The sequence below is a fragment of the Paramisgurnus dabryanus genome, chromosome 20 (assembly GCF_030506205.2).
Source record: "Paramisgurnus dabryanus chromosome 20, PD_genome_1.1, whole genome shotgun sequence".
NCBI classification, from domain to species: domain Eukaryota; kingdom Metazoa; phylum Chordata; class Actinopteri; order Cypriniformes; family Cobitidae; genus Paramisgurnus; species Paramisgurnus dabryanus.
This window is the reverse complement of record NC_133356.1, coordinates 18,889,545-18,912,065: the sequence shown is the minus strand read 5'-3', so window position 1 is coordinate 18,912,065 and position 22,521 is coordinate 18,889,545. Positions and strand designations below refer to the sequence as shown.

Here is a 22,521-nt window from a genome sequence, read left to right as displayed (position 1 = left end):
CATAAAGTTAAAACAATTTGGTGTTTGCAAGTAAGTTTAACCTACTATTTTTAAGTTTTGACCTGTGATAAGTTAACTAAAAAAACAACAAGTTGAAATTGTGTAACTTAATTTTTTAAGTTAAATTAACAAAAAAACTATTTGTTGGTTAAAAAAAATGCTGCATTTTATAAAAAAATGTAGTGCTTTTAAAAAAACAGTGGTATGTTTGTAAATATAACTTTAAAATCTGACAGACATAACTGCCTTTAACTCTCTATACTGTAGATAAGTTAGTAGGTTAAGGTCATTATGGTAATGCAGGTTTAATTACATAACAAGTCTGTGTGAAATATGAAGGCGTGGGTTCAGTAAAGTGGTTCATATCTGACTGAGCTCACACACTTTCACGCACTGTTTCTGAGGAAAAACGCGGGAACACAATCTTTAGTCTTCCCGCTGTCTCTTTGTCAGTCACGCGAGTGATGATGAGAAAAGGCATCTCGTGCCCGTCGCAAGACCCGAACTGCACGCGCATCGTGGAGACGCTTTCTGCGTGGAACAGTTCCGTGGTGAGCGCGTACCGGCTCGTGGATTTACCCCCCATCACTACACCTGTAAGTTGAAACACATCTCTGTTATTTATTTTCCTGTCGTTTATACAAACCAATGTATAGATTATTATTTGTTCACTTGAACATTTTTGACTTAAAATGTTAGTCAAGCTTTGTAAATGTATTTTTTGTAATATTCATATTTTTTTCGAAACTCTGAAAACAGGTTTTGTAATAATAAGTATCAATATATTGCTGATATGTTTGAGATTTTATGGTTTTATTACTATATATAAAAGTAAAAGCTAGTATTTGTTTAGCATATTTACAAGCAAATGTAAACATTTGTTACAAAAAATATCATACGTTTTATTTACAACGATATTTATTGGTATTTAAAGTAGTCTATCTTGTAAGATAAATGTACACCGTGACACGAAATCTGACAGTTATTCACATACGATAATACTCAAATGTGTGCTTTGTAAAGATCTTAGTGTTTTAACAGTTTTCAGAGTGATAAGAGATATGTTATATCCTACAACACTTATCAGCAAGATCTTGGGGCTGTTTATGTTAACATATACAATACTGCATGTTGTTTTCTCTTTCAGTTATATGTTGAATCTTACAGAGAACTTTGAATAACTCATTCAATTTCAATTTTAAACAACCTTTACAATGTCTTTGACCAACAGACTTTCTTTTTAGATTACTGATGAGATGACACTACCCACACAACACAAAGCAAGTAATGCTCTTTGCCCATGCATTAGTTTAACCAACTAAAAATATAAAAAGAAAACATGAATAGACCAATATACATTTATTAATAATAGATTTTTACCATGTTATGTATAGAGTACCATATCATGCTATTGTTATTTATTTATTTGCACCTGGAAACATAAGAAATTTAACTCATTAAAGCCTATCATACCAAAGCTAATAAGTACAACTTACAACTTGATTCTGTCTGTAAAACTTTTTACTAAAAGACTTGGAAATTAAATTTGCTGTGAAAATGACATTAAAAGATTTATTGAGTCATATTGATTTCAACGAAGCTCATGATATCAATGTGACTGAGACTTTGAATAACCTTATTATAACCACAACTGGGATTTAAATAATGTTATCTTAGATAATTTCTATTTAGTTAATAAATCTGTTATTGACCACCTGTAATCTGTGTTGCCACACTGTTCTAACACAAAATTAACAGTTGGGGGCGCTGTACGTATAGTCTCAGAATGTACTGTAAGTAGAATGTGTGAGACCACAAATGGGCCACAAAAGCTTTAACTGCTTATTTTTTAACCCTTTAAAAATTATATAATTCAGAGCCTTAAGCATCCTGTTTGGAAGGATACATATTTGGGTCACATTCATCAGGAAATTAAAATGCAATCACACATGCTTATGTTAAAAATGACCCAGAAAACCCTCTGATACTCAGGAAAAAGATGATAGTAGAGAATGTTTGTATATCCAGGCAATAGTGACAAGTCTATCAATGCCAGTAATGGTTTTTGGGTATTTAGCTTTGTTTTTCTGATCTTATGACGATGGGAATAAACCTCACATCAAAAAAGTCCCACTGACTATTGAAGATGAGAATAAAAACATGCATAACAATATTTAAAAATTTTGAGAAATTGTATTAGCAGTTTAAAAAAAGGGTACAAACATTTATGCATTTCGAACCACAGGATCAAACCCATGACCTTTGCATTAATATTAAAATTGTTTCAAAAATGTTTGTAAATTATATATTGTTTAAACCATTTTACTAATAGCATTGAGAAAATGCTAATATTTGGTCAATGAAACTCAACATTTTGTGTATCAATCAGAAACAGCTTTGAAAGCTTTGTGAAAAGTTTGTCACAGATAGGCTAAAGTGAAAAAGCTCCAAAAAGACAGTAGCATGCAAAGACTGCAAATTCAAAGCTCAGGGTAGTGCAGTGTAAAACTGTTTCAGATTAAAGAGCAGGAGGTATTGGCAGGACATGTGTTTAGCTGAGCTCTGGCAGCTTTACTGTCTAACTGAGCTAAGTAATCACAGTAATGCAGTCAAACCAGAGCAGAAGCATCTACAGCAGGAGTTAACTTATCCAGATATAAAGGACATTTGGGAGCGTCCTTTGCAAATGAATGTAAATCCACATCTCAGTTACTTAAGCTATGAAGCGCAGCAATGATGCATTGTAAAATGGATGAAATATGATTATGTTTATGATTTAGAATATGTTTTTAATGGAAGTTAAATATTAGAGTACCAATATAGAGCTACAAATGGTTTCTCTTTGATTACGAGCTACTATTAAGCACCTCTAAATACTATTTAGCAAAATTTTTTAAAGTGTATGTTAATTGTATTATTGTCTACATAATGTGTCATGTGTGCACAGCAACCTTTTGTCCTCCTTCAATCCTTTGAATCCTTTCGAGCCCTAAATGGTGACATTTTAATGAGAGGCGGCTTTGAAGCATCTTTATTCGATCCCACCAAGACAAAGTTACTGTACCCTCGAGTAAAAAACAGATGTGGGACCAAAGCAGATTTAATTTGATTAGAATCGTCTTCATTCCAGTGAAATAAGACTTTCTTATCTCAGTTCCCAACATTTTTCATGGCTAAGATCTTCATGTGACCCCAAACTCAGAATTAATGAATGAAAACACACAGTGATAAATGCTGATATATTTTGGAATAACTTCAGAAACAATAAATCCAGCAGTGAAGTTCAGGATCTGAAGTGGTTTAGTGCATGTTTTGACGACAAGCAAAAGCCATTAGTGTTTGGTTGATGACTAACCATGATTTATATCAGTTTAGATTGGGTGTGGCTGGGTAATTCAGTACCACTTTAAGTTTAAAAAGTAAAAGTAGAAAAACAAACAAACATTTGACAGTGTCTACTAGATTTTTTTTAGAACTGACTCTGTATTTTACATAAGATGGCACAATGAATAAATTGCAGTGAAATAATTTGACAGGTTGTTGGTCCACATCATCATTTGAAGGCAATGCTGGAATCTGCTTTGTCACACTGTATTTCCTTCATCAAAGATTACACTCATTTGTTTTGATATGACTTTTGCTTGAATCCTGCATTTACATGTCACATGTGACTTTAGCTCTGCCACTAAAAGTATATCGTTAAAAGCTTCCTGAGGAAAATGCAGTAAACTAATTTTAGCTCTGTATAATTTGTGCATGCACTGAATTTGTTATCATGGTTATGCTGTAATAACTAAATATTTACATGCGTTACAACCGTATTTTATCACACCAAGTAAAATAAATAAAATACTATTCAATATAAATCAGTGTTATCAAGATTTGAATAAATAAAAACAACTGCCGTTAAAGGGGTCATGAACTAAAAAAAATATGACAGTTAAGATCATCTGTAAAAATATCCCGAACATTTAAAACTCAGCAGTTCCTTTTCAAAACAGCTTGTATTTTAAACCAAGGTCAGAATACAACTCGTTTTGAAAAGTGTATGACTATGAGGTCATAGTAATGCAAAAGATCGCTTCTGACGGAGAATAACCACACCCTTTTAAATAATCACAACGTGCAATTCCACACATGCACAGATGGGGGTGTTAGAACGTTTTACATAGGAAACACTGGCTGCATCCGAAAACTCAAGGCAGTGACTCGTTGCCTCGCTGCCTCATGAGGAAATGACTTTGGAGGCATGAAGGCAGCTCAAAGAAAGACTTTCGTACACACTTCAAAGGCAGCGTGTTTGAAATATAAGCAGAGAGCGCCTTTGTGATAACTAATCACATATTTGAAAACTACCATACTAATTTCTCGCTAGAAATGCAATTAAAAGGTGTAAAAAGTGAAAATCTACCGTTATTTACACTAAATTTGTGCTCCAGTCGCTTCCTTGGCCGCCATTTTATTTTTTTCAAACTCGACCAGGCTCGACCAATCACATTCTTATTGTACGCCCACGCTAGGGTGGCCATTCGTGCCAGTTCCGCCGGACACCTCCCGAACATGTTTTCGGGTGCGTTCTCCGGATGTCGCGTTGTTGGATGTTGTAAATAATTATGCCAATACATTTTTATTACTGATCTTTGATCAGAACATGCGGCTTGAAATGTCAACATTGTAAACAAACAATCAATAGTCAGTTAGCAGAGTCAATCAGAGAAACGAAAAGAGAGCAGGATCAGCAAATCAAACAGAAAATGCATTGAGACTTTAAAATGATTTTTATTATTGTGTATTAGGCCTACAAAATCATTTTAATGGTTTATTTTACAGTAGTCCTTTATTATTGTTGTTCTGTTTGCTAAAGTCTTGTTTGCAAAAAGCACTCTTTTTAAGCACTATACGTTTACTGTTTATTTCTAAACTACAACAGGTACTGATAGTTTTGACTGACTGAAACACTGTATTTATATTAAAAGTCATGCATTAATATCAAATTTAATTACTTGTCACTTATGCACCTGCACATTTCTGTCTGTGAAGGATTTATGAAGGTCTGAAGGTCAGTTAGCTGACATTTCTTAATGCTTTTATGCAGGTATTAGGGGTTACATTAGATAATTTAGTCCCTGCTTTAACAGCATGTGTCCATGTGTGTTGAAAGACAGAAAGACTTAATGATTTTGAAAAACATATGCAGTCAGCTGAAAACATTTTCATTGCATAGTGTCATACATTGTTACTTGCTTAAATAAACAAAAACATATTTTATCACTGTACAGTATTTTACAATAGTGCAGATTTACATACCAGGATGTGTCTTCATAAAGCTCATCTATTATGTATTTATATTACTTCTATACAGTATTTCTGTTCCCATTCCTTTAAATGATAATCATTTCTGTTTTGCTATTGGTGTCAGCTGGGTTCAGGCTTAAACATGATTCATATTTTTTTAAAGGCTTTATATTTAAGCTATGAATTAATGTGCACTGCTGTGTCTTCAAGGTTGCCATGGTGGAAAAGTCTGTCTATCCTTTCCCTACTGTGGATGTACCGGATCATGCTCATTACACTATTGGTGCTGTAATCCTTGCTGTTGGTATCACTGGAATGTTGGGCAACTTTTTCGTCATCTATGCCTTCAGCAGGTGAAAAGAGCTAGCTGTACACATAAACACAGTTTATGAAATGCTTCATTGTTGTTTAGTGAAAGGGCCGCTCACTCCTATTACAATTTTAGAGCATTTAATCTTAATTAATAAAGAAAACTTAGAGCCTTATATCACAGATTGTGATTCAGATTTGTCTGTGTTTGACTGATAAAATACCATTTAAGTATTATATAAAAATGTGAACTTGTGAACTGAATAATAGTAAAATGCATTTAGTCTAATGGTAACACTTTAGACATTTACCACTTATTTCATTCCATGGCCATTATAACCAGAGTAATAGATATTTTCAGGAAAACTTAAACTGAACCAAGTCATTGGATGTGTGATTTAAAGATGCTGAGAAACTCTAATAAGTCATGGAAACATTATTTTTGCTCTTTATATGTTTATTTTGTTCATGGTAAAAAAAATAATGCATATATGAAGAGTTTCGCTATATCAAAATAATGATGTGTGTTTGTAGGAGCCGGACACTCAGGACACCTGCCAACTTGTTTATAATAAATCTGGCCATCACAGATTTCCTCATGTGTGCCACCCAATCACCTATCTTCTTCACCACCAGCATGCACAAGAGATGGATCTTTGGGGAGAAAGGTACGCACGCACGCAAGCACACACGAACACACACTCTAAATTACTAAATGAGGACATAAGCATCTTGTTTTATATTAAATGAATAATGCCTAATTAAGATAAGATAATCAGAATTCCTACACTGTCAGAATTTGTCAAAAAATTATAATGATACTATATACTGTAAAAATTAAAAAAAGTTGGATCAACTTAAAATATTTCTTCAATTGTAACACCTAAAATATTTAAGTTCTTTATAAGTTCTTTCAACTTAAATTTCTCACTTAAAGTATTTTTCATAAGTTTATATTTAAGGTAAACAACCCAGCTTTTATGATTAATCCAACATGTGTTCTGTACAATATTAACCCAGCATAATTTATAGTGTTAGACCCTTTTTTGACAATTTTATTCTGACAGTATAGACAAAGCCAAATTCACCGGATCGAGTTATTACTACAGTAGGTCACCGGCAGGTTGTGAGGTGCCCTTGAGTAAGGCTTTTTCCCAACAGTGATAGGTTATAGCTGCCCAGTGCTCTGGGTGTGTGTTTATGACTTGCAGGACGTGTGTTTACTAGTCACTGTGTTAAAGGCGAATTCGCATTTTGGGTAATCATAAATTGGCCATTTGCCTCTCAATTAGTAGAGCACTGAGGTTGCAGCTCAAAGTGTCATGGGTTCGAAGTTGTTTTGGGTACAAGTGTTTCTCAAATAAATAATTGTACTCTATAGATCACTATTTTCTGCATAGAAATGAAACATAAAACATTATTAAATAAATGTTAACTAGATAATGACTGTTATTGACTACTTAGGTTGAATAGGTTTAAATAAATGAGAGGTTGTTTTGGATACAGCCTAGGTTTTTCAGTGCTTAGGAGAATTAGTGCCAATCTTTCTCAGTGATTGCTTTTTTAACTGTTGGATATAACCCTTAAAGGAAAACATAGCAATTGTTTCTCCTTTAGTTGTTGATCAAATGAATTACATTCTAATATATCCTTTAATTCCACCTAAAGCTGAGAAATATGTGGCTTTGATCTGTGATATTGTTACAGACAGGACTAGTTAGTTTTGCTCAATGGTAAAACTCTATTGCTCATGATATTAGATGTCAGAAGGCTCTTTCAACCCTGAGGTGCTTTAAATGTCAGATTTTATCAGGACTGAATCTTAAATGCCTTCATCATCAGCCTCGACTGGGCTTTGTCGACAGCTTCAGCCTGCTGATGTTTACAGCTTGTGCTCTGTGTGAATATGATGACTGTTAGCTGATTAATGCTGATCTTTTGTTTACAGGGCAGGGATACAACTGTTGTCTACTCCTCCTTTAGTCACAGGAAACATGCTGAATTATACTATGCTGATTTTCATTATGAAGGTGTCATTTGACAAAGCATAAAAGTCAGGAACATTAGTGGAAACCATAGAAATGGATGAGAAATTAATTAATTCTTATCAAGCAAAGTTTCACCGCTTCTCGCTGAGGGAGGGGCTTTGACCCAGTTTCATATGAGGAAAGGGTTAAAAGGTGTGTTACCTGTTTATGTTGTTCTGTTTTCGGCACAATTAGGACCACCATCAATTTGAATGTGGCAATCGGATGCTTGATTTCCCGGAAAGCTTTCATACTTTATCAAATACAACTCAGCATAAATGCTCTTCCCAGAATAGATTAACCTAAAAACATAATCTGACAAGGTGTTGGAAAAGACTTCCTGATAAATTAGAGGATTATCTTTAATAGCAGAAGCTTTTGCTTATAAATACATAAAAAAATCAAGCAAAGTTATTATGAATTAACTGTATACAATCAGTAAAACATATGAATGAATATTACTCGTCAGTCTGTTTATGTACGCTTGATTTTTGGACGCGTCTCTCCGTATATGCACTATCGAGTGCCCTTAAACGCGCGCGTGCACACACACACAGACACGGAGGGGGAATTCCAAACTGCGCACATAAACAGTCGCCCCACATACGTTGTTTTTCATTATTCGCAAAATGTATGTTAATGGACTACAGTATAAGACACAGCAGCGCAACTCTCTTTAAAGTTTACACATCAACAGTTCTCATCCGTCACAGCACTACATATCTGTGCAACTGTGATTGTAATGTAGCCTATGTCAGCACTGCATTCTCATCCCATACCATCTCACCAACAATTTAATACTTATTCTACATCCAAACGTAGTCAGAGAAGTGCCTCATCTTCTTTCCAATCGCATGAACGTTGCAAAAAAGCAGTCGCATCCTCTCAATGAATCACTCAATTTGCATCAGTGATGCGCGGGTTGATCCGAAATATTTTTAATGATATTCGGGCCGCGGTCGGTCGGGTCGTTTGAAATTAAGATGCCTATTAACTATTTTAAACAATTAAAAAATGCGGGCCAGGGAGCGGATCGGGTCCGAGTTAATTACGGGGCGGGTTAGTTGAAAATGTCGGTCAGGTGACGATTCTTTATACATTGACCCGTGCATCACTGATTTGCATTGGCTACCCGCCAATGTGGCTGGTAGATTGACAGTGTTAACCGCCAATTGCAAAATTCACCCGCATTTTGGCCGTGGTCGGGTGTTAATTTGAAATAAAGCTGTACGCCGGGCGTTTTCAGCCTCATAATTAAGCTTTGGTGTGCACAGCCCCTAAATGCTACTGACTATTTTCAAAAGGGGAGGGACCATTTAATATGCTTCGCCCTAAGTTTCTCTTCCTGTGAAAATGAAAGTTTTGAAGCATTTTAGAGGGTTTCAAAATTAAACTTAATAAGGGCTAAAATGCAGGTATAGTCTGATCTAGCTGTAAAAAGTGAAAGTTGGATCTACTAAAAAAATACTTCAATTTGTAAAACAAAAACAAATGTAAACACCTTTTTGCACTATTAGAAATGTACGCTTTTTCTATTTAAATATTTCACTAAATTAAAGTGAGACCGTTTTCAGTATTGCATACTTGACAAGCATGTCACACTTTCACTTTCAAAAATGTAAGTTTTAAAAAAATATATTAGGTGTTACTAATAAGTTACTGTAAGTATTTTTTTGTGCAACATGATCACATGGAAATCCGTGTTATAGTCACAAAAAATTGTATCACTTTATCTGTGTCCATGTCACGGAATTCAGCTTTTTTCCATGACGGGAGCACTGATGGCTTTTTCGTGTCACTCCCACGGATTTCTCGTGTCATTTTATGTATTGTTTTCTCATTGTTTTTTTATCTATTTTCGAACCATTGTCGCTTGGGGTTATTAAAGATATCAAGATTATATTTTCACAGAAAATTCTTTGCATTATGTAGGATGATTTATGTACAAAAAAGTAAATAAAAAAAACTATACATTTAGCTGGGTTTTCACATTTTTGTTTCATCATTACCCTCAAAATGTTATATTCCAACTGTATGATGTAGTTTTCTATAACATGTTTACAAGCTCACCATATTCTCTTTCATGATCTCTAGGATGTGAGTTGTATGCATTCTGTGGGGCTTTATTTGGGATCTGCTCCATGATCACTCTCATGGTCATCGCAGTGGATCGATACTTTGTGATCACGCGGCCTCTGGCCTCCATCGGTGTGTTGTCTCAGAAGAGAGCTCTTCTGATTCTCCTGGGAGCCTGGGCATATTCACTCGCCTGGAGTCTACCTCCCTTCTTTGGTTGGAGTAAGTGATGTGCACAGATGCTTTTTGAAGTGAGTTATTGGACAACATTATAAGGATTGTGATGCCTGTTTAAGTGTGAAACTGTCTTAATGGAGTTTAGCTTTGATGTTCACTTAAAAATCCTTTCACAGCACACATCAAGTCTTTTGATAAGCACCAATCTAGTGAAACAGGTAAGTACTTCAAATCATCTGTGTGTAAACACAAAGATCTGAGTGGTCCGAAAACAGGGCACTGTTGAACTCTGACCTGTGGTTTAGACCTATGCTTTCAGGATGACATGTTAGCGCATTTAAGCCTGCTGTCTGACACATTATCTTTGTGATCTGAAGACCAGCCTCAGACCTCAGAGAGATGATGAATAACAGCAGCCCACACACAAAATACTGGGACTGATATAAGAACTTTGAACATATCCTAAGCTGTGTGCATTAGATTGTATTTCACTGCATTTGTACAACAGCCAGTCAGCATTTTTATTCAATCCTTATTTTTGCTGAGTGTGTTCCAGTTTTGGCAATATTTCAATGGGTGTAATAAGCTTAACGTCTGGCTGTCAAGAGTCTTGTTTCTTCACAGACTTTGTTTTTTTAATATTTTCTTTTCCTGTCTTGCAGGTGCTTACGTTCCTGAAGGGTTGTTGACCTCTTGCACCTGGGATTACATGACCTTCACACCCTCCGTGCGAGCTTACACTATGCTCCTCTTCACCTTTGTCTTCTTCATTCCCCTTATCGTCATCATCTACTGCTATTTCTTCATCTTCCGATCCATTCGTACCACAAATGAGTGAGTCTTTAACAGGCCCTTAATATTTATGTTATATAATGTAGAATGGGATCCAAAGGATTGATCCCACGATAAAAAACTGGCATTTCTCCCTTGATTAAAACATGTAAAGACATAAAAATGTTACACTTGAAAATTTCAATCAGTGTTATTGTATTTTTGATGAATTTGAAGGTGTGGCTTAGCTAAAATAAAATGAAAGTAAATTAAAATTATTACACATTTTGATTGCAATTAAATTTGCTATTGACATTAGTGTTAATAATTTGCTTATAGAGAAAATGTTCATTATTGTCTGACTGTTGATTTGTGTTGCTGTCTTAAAGAGCTGTGAGTAAAATTAATGGGGATAACAAGCGAGACTCAATTAAAAGATTCCAGCGTCTGAAAAACGAATGGAAGATGGCAAAAATCGCTCTTATTGTTATTCTCATGTACGTCATCTCCTGGTCTCCATATTCAACTGTGGCACTAACAGCATTTGCTGGGTAAATAAATCCTGAAGCTTACATACATACATACAAGCACTTATGGTTTCGCGGACATGGTTTAGATTAATCCAGGACTAGGCCTTAGATATATTAGTGCATTTAATAGTTTTACAATGAAACAAACCTTACAAAAAACAATACTGGTGTGCATCTTGAGACAAAACAATGGCAATGAAATGTTTTAAGATTTGGCAATACAAGTTGAAGTTGTTTTTAAATTATGGCAGCTCAAACATGCATTTTAGGCTGGGACTAGTATAAGCCCTGTCCGGGAAAGATGATGGGTATAGATGAGGGTCTTAAGGTTTTGGTCAGTTCAGCCCTCCCTATCTACATTTCAATAAATGTTATAATAAGTAATACTTTTGTACATAAGAAAAGAGTCAAGAGTGTTACACATTTTATTTTAAAACATTACACATTTTTATAACGTTTAGCATTGGCATGTACCCTGTATGTATCACAGTCTGTTGAAGTTTGCAAGTCCCCTGTAAAAACTCACAAAGACAATCTGAGCTGTTATATTATGTTTGGCATTGTGTTTGTGTGTTAAATAATGCATATACTTATTTTCCTGATATTTCCCAGATATGCCGATATGCTCACACCATATATGAATTCGGTACCTGCTGTGATAGCCAAAGCTTCAGCCATCCACAATCCCATCATCTATGCCATAACACACCCCAAATACAGGTACTAAAGCACACCTTATTCTGTTTATATCTGTGTTGTGAATTAAAACAATGTATAATAGAGACTGAAACAGTTTAAATTCCCAGCGAATGACAATCTGACATTGCACTGAAAAAACTCATTGTCATGTTTTTGGGTCACAAAACATAGATCAGATATGATTACCTGGTCTGGCCCCATTAAGGTTAAAAACCGGATGGGAATTGTGATTAAATCTTACATGTGTTCAATCACAAATTGATCAGTGACATCAGAAACAGGTCATAATTATGGGTTTACAGTAAAATTGCATGTTGACTGATGAATTTAACCTAAATATTCATTCAAGCATACAGTGATTAATCCTGCACAGTGTTAATACCCAGCGGTAAAAGCATCTTTTGATTTTTCCCGCTAACCATTAAATAACAACAAACACTATTATATGTCACGCCCCCTGTTCTGTTCCCCATGTATCCACCATTTGCTTAAATGGACAATGTGTAGTTTTTTAAGTATTCTATTAGTCAAAATCAATGTCTTTATTCATAAATAGTCCTCATTGATGTCAAATCACCTCTGCCGATGATCTGACTTTTCTTTGTAAGCTTAGAATTTCTTTACTTTATTTACATTTACATTTGGAAAAGCGAGGTGCTAGAGAGCACTATTTGTTTGAATGCAAAATACAATTTTACCACTAGATGGGGGAAATCCTACTTATTGTCCCTTTAAAGCTCACATAACACATGCTGTTTCTGCTTATCTCATGTTAATCTTGAGAAGTATTACATCCTTCAATTATCCAAAGAGTCTTTAGTTTTATCAGATCTATCAGGTCCGCTGTACCGCCACTTTCTGGAGAAAGCAAAGTTCCTGGAGGCATATCGTGGCGGAGCAATTCAAGAGCAAGCAACACACAGAATGTTATCCTACTGTCTTTGGATAACATTATGATTTACTACATGTTCATGTCGATTACATTATATGCACGCGCCCATGGCCAATCAAAACACAGACATTTGATGCAGTTTTACTTACCGCCTGCAACTCATGACCTGGTTATCACCCCATTATTAAAAAAATCCTGCGTTAAACAAACACACACACACAACTCCACTGCTACCCTGGATAAACAAACTATATTTATTGTTTCCATAAGGCTGGGTATTTGGAAGCTTAACAAGCGTACTTTTCTCTAACAAACAACGAGAGACTTCTTTGGTGACGTTGATTTCGTGTCTGCTCTTGGTTGGTGTTTGCATGCTCTATTTTGGTTAAAGTGCCTATATAAGGACTTCCACTGTACTTCTTGCACTAAAATTGCAAATAAAGCAAGATTGTTACGTATGAATCTTTCATGGTAAAAAAACTACTTTTCAAAACTTATATGAACCCTGGCGAAGTGCATGTGGCACAGAAATACTAAGTCTAAACTCAATGGGAAGAAAATTACAGATGTAATTTTGCACAAGAAAAAGCATGATTACCCATAGTAGGAGAAACCGCTTAAAGACCAGTATCAGAGGGGCGTATATCACGACTTAAAAGTTGTGACAGATAATATGGTGCCAGACCATGCAAGGCCTTTATTGGTCAGCATGAGAATTTAAAAAATCAATCCAAAACCTGACAGGGAGCCAGTGTAATGACCCCAAAACTGGAGTGATATGCGCACTTGTGCTTGTTCTTTTCAGCTGAATTTTGTACAGACTGTAATTTACTTAGAGTGGCTTTAGAAACCCCAGAAAGCAGAGCATTACAGTAATCAATGCGAGAGAAAACAAAAGTGTTAATCAATTTTTCAATGACCGAAAAGGATAACATGGGGCGAAGTGATGAAAAGATGTGTTTTTAACTGTATTCTGAATGTGCGGCTGATTATTCAGTGTATACCTTAGTGTTTCCAATTGCCTTTTGTCAAGTTTTGTTCAAGTCATCTGCTGTTTGGTCTAGGTTTCAAGTCATGCCATGTTTATATATTTGCTCATGTTTATATTTTTTGGGTTCTCTCAAGCACCCCTTAGTGTAGTTGCTTACATCATGTATTTTTTTAAACCGTATCTGAAGCTGATTTAAATCTGTCTAGAAAGTATAAATCTATCAGCTGCCCATCGACAAAGCATAATAATAAGCACTGTCTTATGGTGCATAACCCAATTACATTCACCTAAAGGATTATTAGGAACACCATACTAATAATGTGTTTGACCCCCCTTTTGCCTTCAGAACTGCCTTTATTTTATGTGGCATTGATTTAACAAGCATTCTTTAGAAATGTTGGCCCATATTGATAGGATAGAATCTTGCAGTTGATGGAGATTTGTGGGATGCACATCCAGGGCACAAAGCTGCCGTTCAACGACATCCCAAAAATGGTCTATTGGATTGAGATCTGGTGACTGTGGGGACATTTTAGTACAGTGAACTCATTGTCATGTTCAAGAAACCAGTTTGAAATGATTCAAGCTTTGTGACATGGTGCATTATCCTGCTGGAAGTAGCCATCAGAGGATGGGTACATGGTGGTCATAAAGGGATGGACATGGTCAGAAACAATGCTCAGGTATGCTGTGGCATTTAAACAATGCCCAATTGGCACTAAGGGGCCTAAAGTGTTCCAAGAAAACATCCCCCACACCCAAGGCCGCCTTAATGCACGGGCTTACCTGGGCTGAAGCCCAGGGGCCTCCCAAGTTCAGGGGCCTCCCAAGTTCACGTTCATTTTGTTTTTTAACTTGTCAGGTTGTCTGTCAATCACTCTAACTGCACGTTACATGGCTGCTGATTGGTCCGTGGTAACTTACTGTGAAATAAAATATCAGACGTAACAGATTTTTCTATTCCGTGTAATGTAATTAAGTGAGTGTTGTCAACTTGGCATTCCTGTATGTTAGACTGAGTGTGACAGAGAAACGGGAAATAATCCACCAACAAATGAAAGAGTGATTTCCGAAATTTCATAATAAGCACTGAGGTGCAGGTCTCTCTCTCTCTTTCGCGCGCGCGCTCGCTCTCTCTGTGCTCGTACAGCTGCGTCTCTGGCATGCAGAAGTCTCTCCAACCGTGCGCAAGAAACTGTGCCGCCAAATAAAAAAGGGGTTCCCGAACATTAATGCTGTTCGTTGTTATAAAGTTTAAGTTTACTCGCGTTTATATCAGTGACGCGTGCGCAGCCGGAGCGATGTAGTTTGACGCGATGTAAGCTCACAGTACACACATATTTAGAAAGACGATGCAACGGTAAATGTGCAACTCAAAGCGTGACAAGACCATCTCAAATGATCATCCCCTGATCGCATCATTCATATTTATAATCTCCTTATCTAAAGATCTTATATACATGTATGTTCCCTGTCTGTTTTGTGCATATTCATAAGTGTTCGTTTTACATGCGTAGTATGCATAAATACTAAATACAATGCATAGCCTACTATATCTTCAATAGCCTACAAAATAAATAACTGATTAAAAAACAAGATTCTGTCTATAAAGACTTATCTTTTGTTAACATTAATGCATTGTCACTTTAAAACTAACTTTAACTTCTTATATTTTTACAACTGTGGTGAGCATTTAGTTAGTGAGTGGCAATTTTCTGCAAATTTGTATATTCCAAAAACTATATAAACATAAAGCTTATAAACATATATACTTTTGGTTTTATTTTCACCACAAGTTGCTGTTTGTGGTTGTTAAATAAAGTGTCTTGTGTTTATGCTCAAGTGGGCTCAGTGATATGTTATTAATGATAATATGGTGTTTTCTGGGTCAAAGATGGAAAACTACATTTTGTGATGTAGATTACATAGATATTACACTTTTTTTTTTCAAAATGAGACTATAAATTGAGGGTATGGGGGGCCTCCAAAACCTCTCAGCCCCAGGGCCTCACATTAGGTTAAGGCGGCCCTGCCCACACCATTACACCACCACCAGCCTGCACAGTGGTAACAAGGCATGATGGATCCATGTTCTCATTCTGTTTACGCCAAATTCTGACTCTACCATCTGAATGTCTCAACAGAAATCGAGACTCATAAAGACCAGGCAACATTTTCCGAGTCTTCAACTGTCCAATTTTGTCTTTTTCCTATTTGTAGTGGAGATGAGTGGTACCCGGTGCGGTCTTCTGCTGTTGAAGTCCATCCGCTTCAGGGTTGTGCGTGTTGTGGTTTCACAAATGCTTTGCTGCATACCTCGGTTGTAAGAGTGGTTATTTCAGTCAAAGTTGCTCTTCTATCAGCTTGAATCAGTCGGCCCATTCTCCTCTGACCTCTAGCATCAACAAAGCATTTTTCCCACAGGACTGCCGCATACTGGATATTTTTCCCTTTTCACACCATTCTTTGTAAACCCTAGAAATGGTTGTGTGTGAAAATCCCAGTGACTGAGCAGATTGTGAAATACCCAGACCGGCCCATCTGGTACAAACAACCACGCCACGCTCAAAATTGCTTAAATCACCTTTATTTCCCATTCTGACATTCAGTTTGGAGTTCAGGAGATTGTCTTGACCAGGACCACACCCCTAAATGCATTGAAGCAACTGCCATGTGATTGGTTGATTAGATAATTGCATTAATGAGAAATTGAACAGGTGTTCCCAATAATCCTTTAGGTGAGTGTATCTACCAGTCACTTCTCATTCATATTTCAGTGTTTCAACAATGGTGGCTAAACATGCTATATTATTTGACTTGAATATATCAGTATATTGACATATCTGTATCCAATGATTAATCCTATTTATGATCTCTGTGAAAATAAATCCAAAATGACTTAATACAGCATCTGTCTCTCTCTCAGGGTGGCCATAGCAAAATACATCCCGTGTCTCCGCATGCTGCTGTGTGTCCCCAAGCGTGACCTTAATTCGTTCCACAGTAGCTTAATATCCACACGTCGCTCCACTGTCACAAGTCAGTCCTCTGATATCTCTGGACCCTTCGGCAGAACCAACACAGGAAAATTTCGGCTCTCATCAGCCTCCGATAGTGAATCTGTGAGTGTGTCAGTCTGATAGATCTGTACACTGTATTCACAAGATGTTAATGTGAGTTTTTGCAAAGTGGCCAGTAGTTCATATTTATCAAATGCTAATGGCTAAATCAAATCATCTTGTCATTTTATGTCATGTTTCCACTTGAAATATGTCATATTACAGTGGAAATTAGTTGTAAATCTGTTGACAAACTGTAGATGTGTTGACTATTATTGACTTTTATACATACAGTATTTTTGATTTGTTTTGTGTATGTTTAATATTTTCAGGGCTGGACAGACACTGAGGCTGATCTCTCCAGCATAGGTTCCAGGCCAGCTAGCCGGCAGGTGTCATGTGACATTAGCAGGGATACTGCAGAGGTCACCGACTTCAAACCATGTAACTCATCCAGCTTCAAGTCTAAGCTCAAAAGTAATGACTCAGGCATCTTTGAAAAGGTGATCTCTCAGGCCTGGTTTTCAAATGGCATTTGTGCTAACACATTTAAGCTTACACTACTTAAATTTGGTCCTTAAGTTCGGCCAAAAATGAAAATTACCCCATGATTTACTCACCCTCAAGCCATCCTTTTTCATTCAAACACATTATTCAGATATTTTTGATGATCTTGCTCTTCCAATCTTAAATTGGATGAATATGGGGTCTAAAGTATGTGCATCCATCCTTCGTAAAAGTAATCCACACGGCTCCAGGGGATAAAGAAAGCAACAACATAATTAGCTTCCGGTAAAGCCACCATCTTCGACTCCTGTGCACTTTTGTAGTGACGTATAATGAATGTGGAAGGTGGTGGCACAGAGCAGGGAGCAAAACAACCCTCCGCATTCGTCATATGTCACTACGAAAAGTGTGTACACTGCGCTGATACTCTCTCCTGAATGCAGAGGAGTCTAAGATGCCAGCGTTACCGGAAACTAGCTATTTCCAATTGTATAATATGGTTTTAAATATGGACATTTCTCTTAAAAATTGCATCAATTACCCTACGAAGGCCTACATTTAGCTGTGTGGATTACTTTAGCGAACAATGGATGCACATTTTTGGGCTTGAAAGAGGCAGATCCCATATTCATCCATTATAAAGATTGGAAGAGTTAGGACATTTTCAAAAAATATCTGAATATGTTCGTATAAAAAAGATGGACATATGTAACTCAGATGGCTTATGAGTGAGTAAATCATTTTTGGCCAAACTAATTCAAACTAAGTCACGCAAAGCTATGATATGACTTTCTCCCCTATTTCTCATCTAGAGCTCCTCTGATATGGATGATGGATCCGTGGTTGGACTTGTTCAACCTGACCGTACTTTTCCTCTAGCTGTAAGTCGACTGTGAGTTGGATTAAGTTTAATATAAACCCATCTCTCTGCTGATCTGCACAGCTTTTACATGAATCTGTAGGATCTGCCAAATTAAATGACCTTAGAAATTTGGTTTTGACAGAAGCCTGTTCATTTACATTTATTCATTTAGCTGACGCTTTTATTCAAAGCAACTTACAATATATATGTCAGAGGTTTGCACGCCTCTGGAGCAACTATGGGTTAAAGGGGCAGTGAATTTGTCGATTTCATTGTTTTATACTGTTGTCTGAGGTCTACTTATGATGTTCGCGTGGTTTTTACATTCAAAAACATCAAAAACAATAAGTAATAGGCTATTTTGTAACATGGATTAGTGGCTCTCTGGAGAAAAGCTTCATTTGAAGGGGCAGGCCGCATTGAAGACCTGGACGTAAACACCCATTGCTATGATTGGAAGTCTTCATTCCCCCTCATTACATGTGGGGTAATGTTACAAAAACATTAATGTGTAAAAATAGCAGCCGAACACATACATGTTTGACAACCTTTTTTCACGCATTCCTAATGTTATTTTCCGAGCCTCCGAATTAAAATATTCAGCTTCTGTGTTGTTCCCACGCGGTTCTTCCACAACCCAAGACTTCGTTACCATGGTTACTCTATCATAACAGATCACCGCGTCAAAATAAAAGTCTATCAGAAAAAAAATGTATTTAAAAGTCATTTTGGTTACATTTGGCAATCTTTAAAGACATGTTTAATGATTGTTGAGACACACGTGTGTCACGCGAATCTGTGGGCGGGGCTACAAAAGTGGTCATTGTATTTGGCTATGGGGAGGTGCTTCAATTCTACTTTGACGTCATACTTTTCCGAATTCCACACTGGAGTGTTTAGCTGGCTTGGTGCCAAAAAGGGTTTTATTTCAGTAGCACGGACGTTTTCAGTTCTGAAACTAGCAGGATGTTCATTTAAGTATGATGACTGACCTCTTATATAACAAATTATCAAGTTAAAATTGAGTTTTTGATTCACCGCTCCTTTAAGTGTCTTGCTCAGGGACACAATCGTGTGTTACAGTGGATTCGAACCCAGGTCTCTCACACCAAAGGCGTGTGTCTTATCCACTGCGCCATCACCACTCTCTTAAGCGGAAAATTTACCTGAATATCAGAAAAGACCTGCCCTTTTTTTTTTAAATGCACATGCGCAACCCTCTACCTGCTCCCGAGAGGGAACGCCTAAAACGTGTACACGAGAGAGCATGAACGAGCTTAGTTATTCTCATGCACGCTCTTTTTACAAGTTGCTGTCTTTATAATACTGATCGAGTGAGTGATTTGCAGTGGAGAAGCTTGTTGCATTTAAGAAATACTATGGTGAACACATTAAATTATCAAAAATAAACACACAAGGTTTTAGAATATTTCAACCTTTTACCATTTGGTCATAAGGCTACTTTAGACAAATTGAGATGTTTACCATGTCTGCGTGGTGCGTGACTTTTGCCATCGCTAATCATAGCTTACATCACCTTTTACTAGCAGGGATTTTAAATGGATTTCCACAAATAGCGAAAGTAGAAACTTCGCGACTGAGGCATCAGTGGGAAGCCCAACCCGTGCTTTTAGCGCACGTCAGCGTGTGAAATATTCTCCCAAAAACACTCTGGTCTTGTTTCTTTCTAGCCTTATGACCAAATGGTAAAAAGTATCACGCTGAAATGTTCAGAGGCCTTTCTCTTCTTGTCATACCATTTTTAGACACTTTTTCTCTTGCTCACCACACACATACACAATATGTTTATATTACCAGAATGATTGACAACTAGGAGAAACAATAGTCTTGATGATCCACCCGGAAAAAGACAATCCTCCGCAATACCTTTAATTATAAATCTTGTAGTGTGAGGCCGGCTTAACCGGAATCTCATTTTAGATCTAAAACGAACCAAAACAGCATGGTTTGTTCATATTTATATGGTTTCTTGATTTAAACCTGATTTACATCAGTTGTTTCTGATTTTTCTGAAGTCCTTAGGAGAAATAAAATTAACAATGATTTAAATTTTGATGTAGCCTAAGAAATAGACCTAATGTACAATAAATGTGGATATAAAGCAATTTGGCCTAACCTGTATGGCATACACTCTCAGAATAAAGGTACAATAAGGTACAAAAACTGTCACTCTTCAAAAAAAAAATCGGAATTGGGCATCAAGATCTGCAGTGTAAATCCAGCCTTAATCGTAATTTATGAAACTTGCTGGTGTTTAATATATTTGCTTCTAAATGCTGAAGTATTTGTTCTTTTGTCTTTCTGTCGTGTACATGGTTTACTTCTGTGTTGTTTGCAGGCTGGTGACACTGCAGAAATGACCGCCTTGAGAGGTACGATTGGACGGATCCCCAGTATTGTTGTCACTTCTGAGTCTAGCGCTTTCCTGTCTTTAGCACGGCCCAGTTGTAGGAGCAGCCACTCAAGTGTGTCTAATGGCAATATTGTGTCAAATTTTCCAAGGAGAAACTCTTCAGGAGGAGTCCAGCAGGGGGCAGTACATCTGTCCACTGCTGCTGGAACACCTGCGTTCCCTCAAATACAAAAATCTCACCCTCAGTAACTTGTTTATGCTTATACCTCCTCATCTCCGGTCTAAATCTTATGTTCAGGCTTTGTGTCAGGTTTAAGTATTTTGTGTTTTTTCCTATTCTGTGGTGTGAATGTTTAGCAATGTGAACTGGAAAGAAACCAGTACATAATGTAGAAAGTGAATATCGTGGATTGATGCCTTCCTTTTACATGTATTATAAAGTACATTTTCATTGTGATTTTTACCTGAGCTGGGCAACTGGTGCTGCTGGAGAAGGCAGTCTGAAAGAAAGTTGAACAAGATCTTAATCTGGTCATTGACGACAGATCGACAGCGATGATCTCTGCTTACATCTGTTATTGTGGTAACTAATGAAATTGATTGGATAAATATAAAGGATTTAATGTTTTGTTTTAAGAAGTAATGTCATTATCTCTTTAAACACTGAACAGTGCCATCATCAGTAAACTAGTTCAGCCTACGTCATATTGCTGTTTATGTCCCTATAAATCATTAATAAGTTCTCTACATTGTCTTTGTATGTATTAATGTATTTTATTATATCATTCACTGTCTCGCTACCATGCATGAAAACACATTGCTCGCATATCTTGTGCATTAGACGTCACGCACCCATGTCTTGTCACATTTCATTATTTCTATTTTTGTCATAGAAAAAAGTCTCTCTCTCGGTCCCTCTCCTCCTTCGTGACTAACAACTTTATCATAAGACGTCCCACTTGACAGTTTCCCTGATTTCAGCCAGTTAAGCATATTTATAATATATATGGAAAAAATGAAACGAGTTGGCACGCATACAGCGGCTGCAGTGCATAACAGAATAGCAGAGCAGTGCGTAGAAAAAGACAGCAGCTTCTACAGTTCTATGCGCGCACCACACTTTGGGAATCCCTGCTATAGAGGGCTGTATTTGGGCAGTAATGACAAAGTAATTATTTAACTTCAACATCACTGTTATGATTGTGGAATAAACTACAATTAAATCTATACATTTATATTAAATATTGTTTCTTTTGAAATGCATTGTATGTGTTATTAATGAAACAGTTGCATTACACTTTAAACACTTAATGTGTAACATTGTTATTGTGTGAAGTAAGTGTATTTTAATATTTAATTAAAACCAATGCATGTCTGATGAATGTATTTCAGCAACTCGAGTGTTTAGCTATTCATTTTGTTGTTGGTGTTATGAGCAGGTTAGTGCCTGCAAGGTTTATTTTTCACGTGTCTTTTTTTCCACTATTTTTGGAAAATGTATATTTTTGCGTCCCATGGTCAAACTCACAGACTGTTAAAATGCCCCGTTTTTTTTGGGTGAACAATCCCTCTAATTGCACTAATAGGATGACCCACTGCACAAATTGAACACATTCGCCCCCTTCTGGCAAAATGTTACATTGCATGAATTTGAAGATTGTCTGATCAGAACCTTGTATTGCTAGGTTTGGGGTTTGTCGCATTCATATTACTTGAACATTATTAGATATATTCCAATAAAGAACCATTTTATTCTTTGTAGATTTTTAAAGAAGCTAAACAGATACTAGTTAAATACTGAATCATCATATTCTTATGACCCAGGTTTTCATTTTAAACAATGCATCAGCTTTTTTAGACAATGTCTTCTGGGCAATGTACTTTTTGTCAGTTCAGCAGACTCCTGACACACATGACAGTAAGCATTAGAGCAAGAAATATTTGAATATGCT

General features: G+C 36.6%; 1 protein-coding gene across 2 annotated transcripts; it reads left to right on the top strand.

Moving 5' to 3' along the window:
* The first annotated feature begins 436 nt into the window (after nucleotides 1-436).
* opn4a (opsin 4a (melanopsin)) lies at nucleotides 437-21,931 on the top strand. 2 transcript variants are annotated; one of them, XM_065297549.1, is made up of 11 exons: nucleotides 437-596; nucleotides 5,506-5,648; nucleotides 6,139-6,272; nucleotides 9,726-9,929; nucleotides 10,547-10,718; nucleotides 11,045-11,206; nucleotides 11,798-11,905; nucleotides 16,694-16,889; nucleotides 17,159-17,329; nucleotides 18,146-18,214; nucleotides 20,555-21,931. In XM_065297549.1, the coding sequence occupies exons 1-11, from the start codon at nucleotides 465-467 to the stop codon at nucleotides 20,816-20,818; spliced, it is 1,755 nt and encodes a 584-aa protein (XP_065153621.1). In that variant the 5' UTR covers nucleotides 437-464; the 3' UTR covers nucleotides 20,819-21,931. The 2 variants fall into 2 exon arrangements, with proteins under 2 accessions (XP_065153621.1, XP_065153622.1); XM_065297550.1 differs by having other exon boundaries at nucleotides 18,146-18,225; nucleotides 20,555-20,720.
* The last annotated feature ends 590 nt before the right edge of the window (nucleotides 21,932-22,521 follow it).